An 18632-nucleotide genomic window follows, 5' to 3' on the forward strand; every position below is an offset into this window, starting at 1 on the left:
TCACTCCGCAAACGAACCACACACCGCACCTGTGGAAGAGCAATCCACGAGCCAATCCTATCCCTGCCAGAGTGAGGTAAGGGTTGTCTAGACTAGGGTCATATTAAGCTCAGACTCACTGCCATGCCTTTAAGTTCCGCTTTGGAACAAGACCCTCTAGCTACCACCACCCAAAGGACACTGGTTTCCTGGAAGCTGCCCGCGGGTCGCGGCAGTAATACTGGAGGTTTGCATCATTTATAGTCAGAACTACATGAGCTCTGCACCCCTTCCAAACTCCTGCTTCCACCTTCCTCCTTAATTAATTAATGCATTCTTGGCAAAAACCTTTCACTGGTCCATCTTGCACTGATCCAAGACTTTGAGCTCCAGCGGAACAACACGAACAAACACTCCAGCCATGCCGCCTAAACCACCTCCGCGAAGTTCCAACACAAAAAAAAAGAGAACCACGGTCGCACTGCACGATACCCAGCGCCAGCATCCAGGCAACTTGCGCGTCCTTTAAGCACTCTAATTTTCCCAAAGTGCACACTTTCAGCCCAGGGAAACTCGGCTAAGAGCCAGGAGGGAGCAGAGGCAGGGGGTGGGGATGGAGACCAAGGCTCCCCTACCATAGACAGGCGCCAGAGATCCGAACACGGCAATTTACCTGCACCGAATTCAATACACTGCACTGAAGCCGGGATTACTCCAGGTGCCGGCAACAGAGTTGCCATGCAATGGATTCTCCTTAAAAGGTTTCAAGTGGACTCTTTCCAATTACAGGATCTCAAAGAAATCCAGTACTGGTCTTCACCACTGTTATCCCCAGGCGCGAGTAGATAATTTGCGCATCTGCTGCCTTCCTTGGTTGGTATATTCAACTATCAGGCTTCCTTCACGGAACCGAACCTGGATTCCCTACCACCTGAATTCCCAATCACCGTAGTCGCCACCATAAGACACTATGACTTTCACCTAAATCAGCTTATAGGCCCATGGGACTCTGGATCGATCTCGATCATCTCAAACAGTAGCAGTCCCCAGCCTTTTTGATACCACTGACCAGTTTCCTGAGGACTAGGACGCGGCGGCGGGGGGTGGGGGTGGGGCTCAGGTGTTAACGCAAGTGCAGCTTCGCTGGCGTACCACTCACCTCCTGCTGTGCAGCCTGGCTCCTAAACAGCCACGGACCGGTACCGGACTGCGGCCAGAGCTAGGGACCCCTGACCTAGAATCACCAGAGCCGCTGGTACCCGTGGGCATGGATTTGTTCTAAAATTACCAGTTACCCTGGTAGGAGCGGAACAAGCGCTCAAAGCCATTCGCAACATCACTCAACCAGCCACCCAGGGTTAACTTGAGCAACAGGCACGTGCTACTACTGTGGGTGGGCCGGTCAAACAGGGAGAGAAGCCGGGAGAGAAGCCGTCTCCCCTTGCCCTGTTCCCCAGCCAGCTCTCAGGCAGCCGTGGATGTAGGTAGAGCACAGCAGCGACAGCATGGCAAGAACACAGTGCAGAGGAAGGCAGTGGGACACTGCGATCACACGAATGAGAGGCTTCACGCAGTCCTCCAGAAACACGGTAACCGAGGTCACCGCAAGGGAAGCAATGGACGGGGGTCCTTGCTGACACGCTACTGCCATCAGGATGCAAGAGTTACAACAGGGGGCGATATCCACCTGGGTGTGACCCGTATCCAGGTAGGCTCCTCCTCATACAGTATGGACCAGCCCTACCAGGGCACCCAGCCCCACATGGCTGGAGGGAGCTGTGGCAAGGACCAGCAACAGCCAGCTTGGAGCAAAGAGCTTGGAGACACTGGCTCTTCACCTAGGGGGACTGAGGAGCACACCTGAATAATATGGGACACAGATTGTCAGAAGACTCTGTCCCTCTGAATGACAAACCAGCAAACCAAAACTAAGCAAACAGAACAAATCTATTATAAATCAAGCTCAAAGCTCTGCCTTACACAGTCCAGCTAAGAAAACTGGAACTCACCCGGCCTCTGCAAGGTCAAAACTATTTTCGTTGTAACAGTAAGACATTGTCTGTCTTTTGCCATCACTGTCCTGCCAGTGTACAGTGGAGTTTTCCAGATGCTACATAAGACAACTGATTAAATATAGCCACAGACGGAAAAAGAATCCAGATGCCTCCCATTAAACAAGACATTTAAGAGATTTGCAAATATAAAATAAATCCAATTTTCTCACCAATATTCTGGGTTTAGAATAGTTATTTTCATTTTGAAAACTTTACATGAATACATAATGGTATGCTAATTAATAAATATTTCCTTTTTTTGTTTGTTTTACTTTCTCATGTGGAAAATAAAAGCTCTTCTTAGTCTTCATGTTTTTAAGTGTAAAGGGATCCTGAAACCAAAAAGTTGAAGAACTATTGCTCCAAAGTAGTTGTTCATATACTTTATTTGCTCTTGGAACCTTTGGAGAAAAAAATCAGAGTAACTATAGTTCTCTCAAAATACACACATAAACAATTTTTTCACTATTTTATCAGGGGCTTCACAAGCCTCCACTGAGTCTATAAAAGGAAAGATAAAGGAATATTAGATATCTAAAGCACCTTGCTTTAGAACCATGGAAATCTTTTACATAAGTATAAAACAAACATATGAAAATGAAAAATAAGCAACCCTCATCAAAAACAAATGAACCTATCCATATCAAACTTAACCCCAAAAGAAAAAAATTTTAGAGACTTTAAAACAGTAATGTGATTGACATACATCCTTAATAGACTATTCCCTAAGATAGAAGGAACTGCAAAGAAATTGTAAGCAGAATTCAGTATCAAATTAATAACATTGATGGTTATTTTAAAACTTGAAGGATAAAAGCAATAAACAGTATGTTAGTGGTACTGTGGTTATGTGTTTAAGAAATTATTTCTTAGAATACATACATATTTACAAATGAAAAGATAGCATATCTGGGATTTGTTTTAAAATAATACAAAGTGGGTGAAGGGGATAGATGTGCTGTATCTTTTGAATCTAGATGCTGGTTATATGAAGGTTTATTAAATTAGTCTATTTTGTAAGTGTTAGAAATTTTACATAATAAAACTTTTTTAAAATAAGCAAAGGTTAAAATGTGTAATTTGCACAGCTGAGCTTTTATTTTACTGACACTACCAAGTCCAATTTTATCAATGAAGTTCTTTAACAAGACTTAGCATGTGATTTATATAACATGCACATAAATTTGAAAATTCACATTAGCAATTTTCTTATTGCACTGGTCATGTTTTTTAAAATGTGGTAAAATTTTCACTGGCTATATCTTCATCAGGGGAACAAAGCGGAATCAGACTTAAACAGTATCTGTCTCAACATTCCTAAAAGCCTATTTCTGTGCAACCAACAACTCAATTCTAATTTAAAACCATTTAATCTAAGTGTCTCGAATATGGAATTTGTTCTAAAGCACAATACCACAAATCCCTTGCAGTATCAATTTTTTTTTCCCCATGAGTTGATGTGACTATGTAAGTTTTGTTCAAGAGCACTTTATGCATAAATATTCCCCTAAATGGAAAAGCAAATATTGTTGGTATCAATCAACTAGAATGGTGATAAGCCCTAGCTATAAAATAATTGTAAGGCAAATATTTGGCTGTTTGGCAGGCCACAAGTCCTGCTTAGATTGTGTCATGGGCATATCCACACCTTATTAGGGAACTGGAAGCCAGGAAAAGCTGCCGAAGAGACGCTGTACCTGATCATGCTCTATATCTTCAGCTAAATTTCTTTAGCTAATCTCTGTGTAGTCTAGAAAGAATGGAAGCTTCTTCCCGGATAACTCATGTTCCAGCAGAAAAATCTGAAACAAGGCGTAAGTTTACAGAGCTAAACTACATACCGTATGATTCCATTTACGACATTCTGGAAAAGATAAAACTACAGAGACAGAAACAGATCGATCAGTGGTTGCCAGGGTCTGGGGTGGTATTAACTATAAAAGGGTACAGGAATACTTTGTGGAGCGATGGAGCTATTTTGTAACTTATTGTGCTAGCTACGTGACCATGCATTTGTCAAAAAGTCAGGAACATTAATAAGATAAATCTTACTGTATTTAAATTATACTTCAATTTAAAAGATCAAGACTTTCTATACTAGTGCCTAAATAGACATGTGGGAAGAAATAACAATGACAACATGAAAAGAATTATTGTTCCCTCTCTAAAATACTGTCTAATGAAGTTGTAGAATCAGATGTACCCCAATGAGCACATTTATTTCATCCAACCAGGTAGGAATTAATGGGACTGTGGAAATCATTAGCATTGGTCATCAGATATTTTTGGAACTCCACTTTCTGGATATATGGTAGAACAGAACTCCACCACCTTGAAATTAGACATGGACATGTGATTTGCCTCCCTTCTAGCCATTTTAATAGGTATGTAGTAATATCTCATAATTTTCTTAACAACTTTATCAAAATATAATTTACATACTATAAAGTTACTCCCCATTCTGTTAGCCTTCCCCACTAACCTACTTTCTCTTGATGAAGATTTGCCTATTTTAGAACACTTCATACAAATTGGATCATATAAAATGTGTTATTTTATAAGTGATTTCTTTCACTTAGCATGTTTATGAGATTAATTCAAGTAGTAATATTTCACTCATTTGTATTGCCAAATAATATTCCATTTTATACATATAGCACATTTTGCTTATCTATCAGCTGCTGAACAATGTGTTATTTCTATGGCTTGTGAACATATATTTTGAATTATCTTGGGTATGTACTCAAGAATGAAAGTGCTGGCTGGGTCATATGGTAACTGAGTTTAATGTTTTGAGGTTAATTATCTGCACTACTGTACATTATCACCAGCAATGAATGAAGGTTCCAATTTCTTCACATCCTTCCAATACTGATTATCTGTCCTTTTTGATTATAGCCATTCTAGTAGGTATGATTTATTGTAGTTTTGATTTGTTTATACCTAATGACTCATTATGGTTATACTCTGTTCATGTGCTTATTAGCAGTATGTATATATTTCTTGGTGAAGTGTCTGTCCAAATCTTTGGGCCATTTCTCAAATTTGGTTATTCATTTTCTTATTAAGTTTTGAGACTTTTTTTACATACTCTAAGTAAATCCTTTATCAGATATATGTTTTGCAAACACTTTCTGTGGCCTGTCTTCAATTCTCTTAAAAGTGTCTTTCAAAAAACAGATGTTCTGAATTTTTATACCATCCAATTTATCAATTTCCTCTTTTATCATCTATACTTTTAGTTTTGTAACTAAGAAACCTTGGCCTAACCCAAGAGCACAAAGGTTTTCTCCTATATTTCTTTCTAAAAGTTTCATAGTTTTAGGGTGTTTTTGTTTTTTTATTTAGGTCTAATATTCCTTTGAATTAATTTTGGTACATGGTGCAAGGTATGACTTAAAAGTTCGTTTTTTGCCACTGGTTAATCAATTATCCAGCACCATTTGTTGAAAACCTATACTTTCTCCATCGCATTGTTTTTGTAACTTAATCAAAAATCCATTGTCATGTATCAATGGGTCCATTTCTGGACACTCTATCCTGAACCACCAGACCAATAGATTTTAATTTAAGTCAATTTGATTTTTAACAGTTGATTGATGTTTTCAGATATAATGCTGCTTAAGAAACTACTACCTCTTGGGTTCTGGCAAAATATCAAACTATGCCAAATTATCTAAAATATGCCTCACTTTTCAAACTACCTGTGTGAGGCCAAATCTTCACCAACCTGAACAAAACATATGACAACAGAGTAACTGTATAGGCAGAGATGAGAATCCAATTGTCTTCTAATAATCCAGACATAAAAAAGATTTGCAAAAAATCAAAACAGTGCTACTCCTCTCATTAAAGCTTTTTGTCTTAAAAATATTATCATAAGTTATTTTTTACATGCATTGTGTTTGAAGTTTTCATTTCTAATATAGTAAAATACACATAAACACGCACTAAACACAAGTCCTTCGGGTCTTCAATTTTTAAGAGTGTAAAGAAATCCTAAGACTAATAGTCTTCAAATTGTTCCATTCAATAAAATTGACATAGAAACTTTGCAACATCTGAAAATGGAGGAAATAAAATTTATGTAGGAAACACTGTTGGCACAGGGCCTAAGTACATAGCAGATATTCAACATTTGGTAAATGGAAAAGGACAAAGAATCCAAATCTTGTATTCAGAAGTGATATAATAGAACAGGACACTAAAAAGGGTAAATTTTGTCCCCGGCTGGGTAGCTCAGTTGGTTAGAGCATCATCCTGATATGCCAAGGTTGAGGGTACACTGCCCGCTCAGGGTACATACAAGAAACAATCAATGAATGCACAAGTAAATGGAACAACAAACAAATGTTTCTAGGGCTTCCAGCCAAAAAGGAATATAGACAGACACACTTCACCTCTTTGCACAACCATAAGGATTACATTTACCTCAAAACAAAAAACAATCAGAACTACCAGAAAACAAACTGCACAGAAGATATAAAGACTCATCCAGACAGGTAGAGGGGCAGAGCAGGGAAGCTGGGGAGAAGCCGCAGTGCGGTGGTGGCAAAGCAATGATGAAGGCCGGCAGAATGGGAAGTCCATTATTCACAGTGGCAGATAAAAGCCATGTGGGGATGCCTGGGGAGCAATCCCAATCCCAGGCCAGACTAAGCAGTTCATGGTTCCAGCACCAGGAAAATCAAGCCTCATTGTTTCTGACTGTAAAAACCAGTAGGGGTTGGGGTACCAGAAGAAACTGCCCCTCTCTCAGAAGAGTCTCTTCAGAGAGCCCCCATACACAAACCCAACCACTCTGGGATGCATCACCAGGACAACAACTAGAGGGGCACCAGTGGCACATGGGAAACAGGGGAAGTGACTGGAAAAGGGACGAATGTTGAGCAAGGGGCATTGTTCCCTCTCAGATCCCTCCTCACATACAGCACTACAACGTGGTGAAAGAGGTCGCCCCACACTGACAAATACCTAAGTCTGCCCCTTACAACATAATAGGTGCAACAGCTCTACCTAAGACACAGAGGCAAATACAGGAGGCTGTCAGGTTGAGGAGAGAGAGAAGTATAGCCCAAAAGAGGGAGCAGATCAAGGTTCCATGTGGGAGAACTAAGTGATTAGGAAATACCCAACCTAACAAAGCTCAAAGACTTGACAGACATGGCTGAGTACGGCAAATGTGGAAGGGAAGAAGTAAAGGCTATATACTAAGTGAAACAAAGGAGAATCCACGCAAAACCAATGGTGAAGGGAAGGAAGTCGGGGTTCAAATCAATGATTTTGAACATAGGAAGAAATAAACAGTCAACCAGTACAGAATGAAGAAACAAGAACTGAAAAAAAATTAGGAAAGGCTGAGGGATCTCTGGGACAACTTTAAATGTGCCAATATTTGAATCATAGGAGTGCAGGAAGAAGAGGAAAAGCAAGAAATTGAAAACTTATTTGAAAAAATAAGGAAGGAAAACTTCCCAAATTTGGCAAAGGAAACAGACATACAAGTCCAAGAAGCACAGAGAGTCCCAAACAAGCTAGACCCAAAGAGGATCACCCAAGACACATAATTAAAATGCCAAAGGTTCAAGATAAAGAGAGAATCTTAAAAGCAAAAAGAGAAAAGCAGAGAGTTACCTACAAAGGGGTTTCTATAAGACTATCAGCTGATTTCTCAAAAGAACCTTTGAGGCAAGAAGGGACTGGCAAGAGTATTCAAAGTGATGAAAAGCAAGGACCAACAACCAAGATTACTCTATCCAGCAAAGCTATCATTTAGAATGGAAGGGCAGATGAAGTGCTTCCCAGAGAAGGTAAAGTTAAAGGAGTTCATCATCACCACGCCCTTATTAAATGAAATGTTAAAGGGACACATTTAAGAAAATGAAGAAGAGTCTTGGCTGTTACAGCTCAGTGGACTGAGCACCGGCCTGTGAACCAAAGGATCACTGGTTTGATTCCCAGTCAGGGCATGTGCCTGGGTTGTGGGCCAGGTCCCCAGTTGGGAGTGGGCAAGGGGCAACCACACATTGATGTTTCTCTCCCTCTCTTTCTCCCTCCCTTCCTCTAAAAATAAATGAAAACCTTTAAGAAGAAAAAAGATCAAAACTATGAACAGTAAAATGACAACAAACTCACAACTATCAACAAATTAATCTAAAAACCAAAACAAGCTAAGCAAACAACTAGAGCAGGAACAGAACCATAGATATGGAGATCATATGGAGGGTTATCAGCAGAGAGGGGGAAAGAGGAATAAAGGGGGATAAGGTGCAGGGATCAAGAAGCATAGCTGGTAGGTACAAAATAGAAAGGGGGACGTTAAGAATAGTAAAGTAAATGGAGAAGCCAAAGAACTTACATGCATTATCCATGGACATGAACTAAGGGGGTGCAACTGCTGGAGGGAAGGATACCAGGCAGAGGGGGGCAAGGGGAAAAAAACTGGTACAACTGTAAAAGCATAATCAATAAAATATACTTTAAAAAAAAATTGAAAGCCCTGGCTGCTGTGGCTCAGTGGACTGAGCGTTGCCCTGAGAACCAAGTGTCGCTGGTTTGATTCCCAGTCAGGGCACATGACTAGGTTGCAGCACGTCAGGTCCCCAGTTGGGGGCGTGAGTGAGAGGCAACCACACAGTGATGTTTCTCTCCCTCTCTTTCTCCTTTCCCCTCTCTCTAAAAATAATTAAATAAACAAACAAATTATTTAAAAAAAACAAATTGATGTTTCTCTCTTTAAAATTAATTAAAAATATTTAAGTTAAAAAATTTAAATAAAAAAGGTAAATTTTATTGTGTGTACATTATATCTTATTAACCTAGCATTAAAGAGTACACAGTCAGCCCTGACTGGTGTGGCTCAGTGGGTTGGGCATCGTCCAGCAAACTGAAAGGTTGCCGGTTGGATTCCCAGTCATGGCACATGGTTGTGTTGAAGGCAGGGTTCCCAGTTGGGGGCATGCAAGAGTCTACTGATCAACATTTCTCCCCTGTTTTTTCCCTCTCCCTTCCCCTCTCTAAAAATAAATAAATAAAATCATTCTAAATTTTTTTAAGTTTACAACATAAAGATTTAATATATGTATATATTGTGCAATAAATCTAGTTAAATGCATCACCAGTTACTGATTATTTTTCTTATTCTGAGAACTTTTAAGATCTACTCTCTTAACAACTATTAAATATAGTATTATTTATTAACTACAATCACTATACTGTACATTACTCCCCCAGGATTTATTCAAATACTGGAAGTCTGTACCTTTGGACATGATTTTTATTCTTACATTATCTTTTCAACTACCAACCAGCTAGCTACCAAGATCATAGGTGGGCACCTGATCCAACATGGGCCAGATTCTAGGTTCCAGAAATCTGGGTTTAGGAGTTGATTAGGAAAGAGGTACAGTGGAATCTCAGTTCTTGAACTTTTTCATCCTGGAAAGCTGTTTGAAAAGCAATTTGCTCAAAAACCGAATCACTTCTGAGAGATGCGTGACAGATTATACAGGTATCAGCAAGAAAGGGTTGCTGGATTGAGAACCAAGACATTTTTTCTATTAACAACTTGGTCAAGAACCGGGTTGTTCAAGATGGGACACGTTCAAGAACCAAGGTTTGACTATATTCAGGGAAGTAGCCAGTGACAGAGTGGCAAGACAATTTATGTCTTGCCTCTGCTCAAAAACCTCCCATGGCTCTCTATCTCACAAAAATAAGTCAACTCAGTCCTACTTACTCACTCTCCCTCTACGCTCCCCACTCGCCCCATATTTTACTTACTCTTTCCCCAACTCATTTACTGGTTCTCATGGTTATTTCTTGAAAATTCCAGGCATATTCCCAACTTAAGAGATTTCACATTGGCTATTCATTCTGCCCAGAATGCTCTGCCCACAGAGCATTTATTTGTATGTCTAACTCCCTCTTCTCCTTTGCTCCTTCCCAGTGGGTAGGAGACATATTTCAAATTGCAACCAATTCTCATATCCTGACACTCCTATTCCCCCCTGGTTTACTGTTCTCCACAGCACTTATAACCTAATTATGCCATATAATTTCTTACATGGTTTTTTAGTGGGTTTTTGTTTGTTTGTTGTCTTGGATTTTGTGTATTTTGTTGTCTGCCTAGCCCAGGTGCAAAAAAATAGTGCGTCTGGCTTGTAACAGGTGTTCAATAAACATTTGTCAAAGAAGTGAATATCTGTTTGGTCATAAGCATGCCAAAGCAGTGAGAGTCGATCTGTGGTGAGAATGAAGCAGGTATGTCTGGAAGTAGAGATGAAAGACCATGTGGTTCTAGAAAGATGGTAACTAGTTGTCTGGTTCTGACAGCTTCTCATCCTTTTAACTCATCCAAATCGAAGTCACCTCAAGTTTTCCCACAGTAAATACAGAACATGATCAACTAACTGCAGTACACTTCAGCTTCACACAATCCCAATGAATGTGTTTCATAAAGCATAAAGAATATTTGGCATTTCATTTTTCTTTAAATTGCTAATAAGATTTTTTTATTAAGTTCTGCTAGCCTAAGGAGTAATTTAATAAAAAATAGAAAAAAGAAATAAAAATCAGCTGTAGGTATCACTGGGTTAAAATGAGAGCACTTTATAATGGCAAAACATTTAATATTGTATTGTATGAGAGTTTCATAGATCAATACTTGCTTACAACATCTATTCCAATAGTGTGGTGCTTTTATTTTTTAAAAAAAATTATCCTTGAACAAAGGATAGATTTTTTTCCCCCTGAAATTCAAAAATCTCATTGCATTGTAGGATTGGACTCCTAATCCATAAAATGAGGAAGCTGCATATCTACGGCCTCCTCAGCTCTTAAGTTTAAAGATTTGCTGACGGATAACACTTTATGTAATATATCTGCACTCATACAAACAATAAGAATGACTCATCCACTCTCTGTATTTTGAAAATATATTATAAACCTGTTGATTTTACAAAAATAAAACTTTAATACACTAAACACTTAAGAGGCCTTTAAAATCTAGTAAACAATATGAAAGGCCAAAATCCATCTGCCAAATAATGAATTTTCTAACAATTCAGTACTGTTCACTACAAATACATTCGGAGCATTATAACATAGTAGATGGTAGCACTAGAGGAAAGCAAATGCTATTTTTAAAAGAGGGAAGAGTTACACTGTTTGCGTGGTTGATATTTTAGTAGCATTCTTTTCCTGTTTGCTGATATTAACATATTAAAAAATAAAAAAATAAAAATTATCAATGTTTTTAATAAGGTGTGATGGAATTAAAAGTTTTTAATTTTCTTTATGTTTAACCATATTTTTCAAGTCCCCTATAAAAAGACTGTTTCTTTCATAATCAGAAAACAACCCAGCTGTTCTTTTGTTTTTTTTGTTTTTTTTTAGTTTAAGAAATAATCTGTGCCCTGGCCAGGTAGCTCAGTTGGTTAGAGTGTCATTCTGATACACCATGGTTTTGGGTTGGATCCCCAATCAGGGTATATACAAGAATCAACCAATAAATGCATAAATGAATAAATACTTGGAACAATAAATCAATATTTTTCTCCCTCTCTCTCTTTTCCCTCCCTCCCTTCCTCTCTAAAATCAATAAATTTAAAATAGTTTTTTAAAAAATAATCTGTAATTCAGTAAATAGAATAGTTGTTTCCAAGCTTCCTGATATCCTAACATTTTTATAATAAAATTCTCTGTAATCCTCCCTTACCTTACAATGTTTTTCCAAGCTCAATTTAAATTAATTTTGAAGACTTAAGAAGATTTCCTAATTTAGAATTTTGCAAAAGCAGACTTGAAAATTATTAAAATTCATTTCATGTCTAGTGGTTTCATAAAACAAATACAAAATAAGGGTCTCTCAAACAACTGACACATTATAAAAGAAAAACCACTTGTAATAAGAATATCTAGGTTCGAATCTCTCTCTTACTAGGGTGTGAAACTTGGACAACCTATTAAAATATCTAACCCTGAATTTCCATGTCTATAAAAGATAATACCTACTCCACAGGGCTCTTGTGAAGATCAAATGTGAATGAATGTGAGTATGCTTTGTAAACTGTCAAGTGTCACACGCAAATGTTATTACAGTTGAGGTTCTCATTGATTATGAAAGACTTCTTTAAAACATGATAAATCGAGTTCTACTAGCTAATGACAATATCAAACTTTTTATCACTCATTTATTGCACACCATGCCAGTGCTCCATGATTTTCATCTAAAACCACGAAAATCACAATCCCTAAGGCTGAAAAGTGTTCATAATTTCCCCACATAAATACTCCCAAAGCATAAATGTTTCTTCATTGATAACCAAATCATCAAAAAAACGGGATAATTTAAATTTCCTCTGTAGACTTACTAAATTATTTGACAGACTCTAAGGAGGTAACTGCTTAAAAATAACCTACAACCTTCGGTATCCGGATAAGCAAATGCATTTCAATACTCAGATGTTTAGACCTATGTACAATATTCCATTTAAAAGGGTCAGCTTGTTGCAAAACCACCCTACCCAAAACACACGCACTCACAAACCACACACACCAAACCCTGCGTCTTGGTGTCGGGGATTAAACACAAAATCAACTACACCATAACAAAAGAACTCTGAAGAGCCTCCCTCCTTCGAATAACCCAGCTGGACCTTTCTCTTCTCCGTTTAGTAAACAAATTCTATTGGGACACACAGCAGAAGGCAAAGTTTTTAAGTAGGGGTCAGTTCAATTCACTCCACCCGACCGTCACCTGGTGGGGTATTTTTTTCGCGAAGTTTCAGAGTCAACAAAGAAGTTTTGTTGCGAGGGGGCAGGGCCTGTATAGCGAAGGACAAAACGACGCAAAGACTAAACCGAGTGCGGGAAGGGTGTGAAAACGCCCCCACACTTAGAGCAGCCACCACGGCCTCGTCCCCCTACCCGCGGCCTGGCGGGATGCAAGAGACCGGGGAGCCGAGCTAGCCCCGGTCCCTGTGCCCAGATGCCTGCGGCCCCGCAGGTTCCGGACCCCTGCGCGCGGGGCCAGGAAGCAGCGGGGGGCGCCGAGGGGGTCACCTTCCCCAGCCCGCCGAGGTCCACAGCCCCTCGCGCCGACTGCTCCGCGGGCAAACGGCTCGGGCTCTGGCCCCGCCGCTGTCACCGCGCGCCCCCGCCCCCAGGGGAGGCGCCTCGCCGCGCAACCCCGGTCCCGCCACAAGCCTCGAGCGCCGCGGACCGGGTGCGGGCCGGGCCGGAACCCGGACACCGGTGCAAGGGCGCGGACACCGCCGATTTACCTTCCTCGGCGGTGTCCATCTTGTCTGGCGGGGCGGTGGTGACGCAGCCGCCAGGCTCTCGCGGCGGAGGCCGGAGCCTTCCGTCTGGGGCAGGGAGGGAGGGAGGGGAGGAGGGAGGAGAGAGCGGAGCTGGGTCCGGGCAGGTGCGTGTGCTCAGGTGCGAGTGAGGAAGCCAGAGGATGGAGTGAGGGGGAGAGGGAGAGGGAAAGGGAGAGAGGCTGACAGAAAGCGGGCTAGAGCGGGGAGGGGGAGGGGCTGGGAGCCGGAGGGGCTAGGCCTGGGCGGGGCGCGGGCCGGAAGAGGTGGCCCGCTCCCAACGACAAGGATCGTCACTTCCGGTGGTGGCTGTGGTGGATGAGTGCTCGAGGTGGGCCGGGTGCAGCGATCCCTGGAAGGCACCGTGCCATCTGGTCCTTGTCCCGAGGGCTGTGCGGGGCAGCGGGGCTGTAACCTAAGCAGTGGCTGAACTCTGTTGGCCCCATGGGGAGGCGACAGAGAACGCGACAGGGGAAAGCAGCGTGCGCGAGTGCGTGACGGCGAGGCAGGGAGCCCAGCGCCCGCTCCAGCGGACCTGAACCACAGACCGGCCATCCTTGGGGTGCTTAAGAGTTCCCTGGACGCTTGTGAAATATGAGTTCTACCCCCTTCTGCCCCCGCTCTGAGATTCTGGTGTCGGTGCCTGGAATGGGCCCAGAAAGCTTTTGTTCACCACCGGGGTAGTTCTGATGCACGTTTTGAGAAAGCACGAAAATACCAACTTTCAACCTTTTTATTTCATGTCACACATAAACTAATCACTAAAATTATGCAAGAACACCAAAAAATTATTTTTTGCTGAGCAGACGAAAAGATAGGTATAATGTTGATTCACACCACATGGCTACTGCTGTGTTGGCTGTTACTCTTTTTTTACTTGATAATCTTAAGAGAAAAAGTGGTGAGTGTCCCTGACTTAAATAGGTACTGCATGTTTTACAAATTCTTGCAAAAACACAAGTTGAAAATCACACTAAAATATTGCTGAAATGTAAGAGGAATTGCTAAAATATCGCTGAAAGTAAGACAAGCATTAACATACCAAGATTCCACCCAGGGAGACTTCTGCTTTTGGTTAGGATAACTTCCATAATAAACTGCTTAGGTTAGAGGTTGAAACATGAACCTAAAAGAAATCCGTTTCCATGCGGACAGGGCCTCATACACTGAATTACAGACGCTTACCTGGCCAGAGCTAAATTGCTTTGGCCTAATAAAAGGTTCCATCCGTACACCACTTTTCCTCATAATCTTGGCTTTTTCTCTAAACGAATAACTATTTAGAAAACAGATTAGAAAGCCCACCACCTTAGAATTAATTGCCTAAGTAGAAGCAAAGATGTCTCTAACCCCAATAAAATATATTTTAAACAATATGCAGATAGATTCAAGAATATTATACTAGCAAACTTTTTTCATCTGTATGAGTGAAGAAATTGGGAAGACTCCTCTCCCAAGTCTCATCAATCAGAACAAGACTTAGAATTAAAACAATGAAATGGAGCTCTCCAAAAAGAGAGCAGCCCTAGAAGACCAATGTCACTGATTCAACTAATGTTAGCCAAGTCTGGAAAGCAAATTTTTAACACAATAATGGAAACCCACTGTTTTCAATGGCTGATCTTGAGAAATAAGTATATTTAAGCCTTCCATGATGGATTTGGAAGGGGCTCATTCCCCAACCCCCATTTCTCCCACCCAACCCCAACCTGAGTTCATCCCCTCCCCCATGAGCTTAAAACCCTGTAAGGCCTGTGGCAGAGATGTCTCACTCAGCTCAGGACAGGAGTACCATTCACGACCACCAGATCAAGTCTCAGATAATGGAGAGCAAAAGGGGAAAGGATTCTGACAGAGAGATGGACTTTGAGATTTACTGAAGTAAGTACTGGTATTTCAATGCAGACCTGTGAACCTCCAGGCAGCAAAACCCAGTTAGGATTGGTGATGTGTGTGTATGTGATGGGAAGGCTCCTCCCTTTTGTATTTAGGTGTCTTCTTTTGTGATACTCAAAGGAAAGTTACTGCTAGAATTGAGAATTGCCCAATCTTTTTTTACTTGGAGGTTAAATATAAGAGTGCTAAACCAATGTTTTTGAGTCCCTGGTATATGCCAAGAACTGGTCCTCTAAACCACCTTTTGAGATACGTCAGTCACACCTCTCTTGGTTGCCATTGAAAGGAACCCAACTAAACTGGTAGGCAAACAGGAGGAATGCACTGTTGATATGAATAAACTTGGACAAAATACTCAAGATAAAAATTCCAAGTGAAGAACAGTTAATTGATCCAGCGAGGTCCCCATCCCTGAATTACTATTTTGCCAAAGTACTAGGATCGGTAAGAACATGGCCACTGCCACTGAACTACATGATTGAAGTGGAGAAAGAACATGTCCCATGAAAAGGGAATGACAAAACAATAGATGTCCACTATATTAAAATTATCATTGTTTTCAAATGAGAACACCAATATTACATAGAAATATTTTCATTTGCCATACTTCCAACAAAACCAATGTTAGAATTGATACAGAATTTCAATCTGGAAAAAAATGTTATTCTGACCAAAAGAGATACTTCAAGGTATAGCATACACATGTTCCAGCCTCATTTGTTTGTGTGTGTGTGTGTGTGTGTTTAATTTATTTATATTGTTTTTCTATTACAGTTGTCCCACATTTTTCTTCATTGCTTCCCCCCACCCCACCCACTGTCAGTCCCCCACTCCATTGTCCATGTCCATGGGTCATTTATACATGTTCCTTGACTTGTTTGTGTGTGTTTTTACTGTGTCATGAGAATACTATGGTAGTGCTGGGTTTCTTATAACAATAAAATGAACAAGAGGGTTTGCGTATCAAGACAGTACTTTTTGAGCACTACCTATCATACAACAATGATAATAATTAACCAAACTCACTATTATGTCCTTGCGTAGGTGGTCCACGTCTCGCTGCCATAGAGGAGAGTGCTGAGTACGCAGGCTTGGTAGATGCGCAGTCTGGTTTTCTCAGTGAGGCTGGAATTGTTCCACGCTCGCCGGTTCAGTCTGGCCATAACTGTGGCTGCCCTGGCGATTCTCCGGTTGACCTCCAAGTCGACTGACAGAGAGCTCGAGATGGTGGACCCGAGGTAAGTGAAGTCGTTGACAACCTCCAGGGTGTACCCGTCGATGATGATGCATGGGGGAGTCCCCGTGCCTTGAGCCATAACATTTGTCTTCGTCAGGCTGATGGCTAGTCCGAACTCCTTGCATGCGTGGGAAAGGCAAGTGACTAGCTGCTGGAGTCCCTCTTCGGAGTGTGATGTCAAAGCTGCGTCGTCGGCGAAGAGCATCTCCCGGATGAGCACCTCTTTGACTTTGTTCTTGGCTCGTAGACGGGCCAGGTTGTAGAGCTTGCCATCGGATCTGGTGTGAATGAAGACACCCTCGCTGCAGTCCTTAAAGGCGTATTGGAGGAGCATGGAGAAGAAGATTCCGAACAGCGTAGGCGCAAGGACACAGCCCTGCTTTACTCCGCTGCTGACTGGGAAGGCCTCAGAGGTTGCGCCGTTGTAGGACACCGTGCTGTGCATGTTGTCGTGAAAGGACATGACCACAGCAAGCAGATGTGGTGGACAGCCAATCTTCCGTAGCAAGCTGAAGAGTCCGCTTCGACCGACCAGATCAAACGCCTTCGTGAGGTCGATAAAGGCGAGGTAGAGTGGTTTATGCTGCTCGTGGCACTTCTCCTGCAGCTGGCGTAGGGAGAAGATCATGTCCACTGTTGATCGGCCAGCTCTGAAGCCACACTGGGACTCTGGGTAGACGCGGGAAGCAAGGGTCTGCAGGCGGGCAAGAGCGACCCGGGCGAATACTTTGCCGACGACACTGAGGAGAGAGATGCCCCGGTAGTTGTTGCAGTCGCTGCGGTCTCCTTTGTTCTTGTACATGGTGATAATGTTGGCGTCTCTCATATCCTGGGGGATGTAACCCTCCTTCCAGCAGAGACAGAGTAGATGGTGGAGCGGCTGTAGCAGGACTGGTTTCCCGCTCTTTAGGATTTCTGGAGGGATTCCGTCGCTTCCTGGTGCTTTCCCACAAGCGAGGCGGTCGATGGCTTTGCCGAGCTCTGCCGCAGTAGGTGGGGTGTCTAGCTCCTCCATGACTGGTAGGTCTGGGATGGCGTTAAGAGGAGTGTCTGTTACGGTGTTCCTCGTTGCGTACAGCTCGAGGTAGTGCTCGGTCCACCGCCGCATTTGCTGTTCCTGGTCAGTGATGACCTCACCTGTCTTGGACTTAAGGGGGGCGATCTTGGAGGGGATTGGGCCTGTTGCCTTCTTGATACCCTCATACATTCCTCGTGCGTTGCCTATATCGGCGGCTTCCTGGATGCTTCTGCACAGGTTTAGCCAATAGGTGTTGGCACAGTGGCGGGCAGTCTTCTGGACTTTGTTCCTGGCAGCCCATAGGGCTTGAAGTGTACTGGGAGTGGGCGTGGCCTTGTAAGCCAGTAGGGCCTTCCTCTTAGCCTCGATCACGGGTTCCATTTCTTCCCAGTGAGCCTCGTACCAGTCAGCGTTCTTCCGCTCTTTCTTCCCATAAGCAATAATGGCGGAGTTGTATATGGCGTCGCGGAGACGTGGCCAATTGGATTCGATAATGTCATCTGCCGCCATTCCCTCGCCGAGTGCATCTTCCATCTTGTTGATGAATTGCTGGGTCTTAACTGGGTTGCTGGCACAACTGGTGTTGATGCGTGGGCGACCCTTCATCTTGGAGTGGTGCAACCTCTTCGACGTTATGCGTACCTTGCTTACCAGGAGGGCATGGTCCGTGTCGCAGTCTGCACTGTGGTAGCTGCGGGTGAGGAGGGTGCTGCCAATATCCGTTCTTCTGGTGATGACGAGGTCAAGCTGGTGCCAGTGGCGGGAGCGGGGGTGCCTCCATGACACCTGGTGGATCTCTTTGCACTTGAAGAATGTGTTTGTCATGCACAGGCCGTGGTGACACGAAAGCTCAAGCAGTCACTGACCATTCTCATTGATCTTTCCTCTCCCAAAGTTTCCAAGGCAGGTGGGCCAGGCCATGTGGTTGGCTCCTACTCTTGCGTTGAAGTCTCCAAGGAGATAAAGAGCATTACTTCTGGGGATGTTGGATAACGCTTCGTCCAGTGCATGGTAGGACTCTTCTTTCTCTTCGGTGGTGGCGCAGAGGGTTGGGGCGTACGCGCTAAGAATGCTGACTGGGCCGAAAGTTGTTGACAATCGGAGGGCAAGTAATCTCTCTGTGCCTC

The 18632-nt window shown here is 42.5% G+C and overlaps 1 protein-coding gene across 1 annotated transcript in view; it reads right to left on the reverse strand.

Annotated features, from left to right (window-relative positions):
* MARCHF6 (membrane associated ring-CH-type finger 6) overlaps positions 1–13562 on the reverse strand; it is a 65686-nt gene extending 52124 nt beyond the window's left edge. The window contains exon 1 of the mRNA XM_090276229.1: positions 13319–13562. Coding sequence (XP_090132355.1) covers positions 13319–13337 — 19 coding nt within the window. The 5' untranslated portion in view covers positions 13338–13562. The remainder of the gene's footprint in view (positions 1–13318) is intronic.
* Positions 13563–18632: the final 5070 nt, after the last annotated feature.

Source organism: Furipterus horrens, unplaced genomic scaffold, assembly GCF_987537825.1.
Source record: "Furipterus horrens unplaced genomic scaffold, mFurHor1.1.pri manual_scaffold_5, whole genome shotgun sequence".
NCBI classification, from domain to species: domain Eukaryota; kingdom Metazoa; phylum Chordata; class Mammalia; order Chiroptera; family Furipteridae; genus Furipterus; species Furipterus horrens.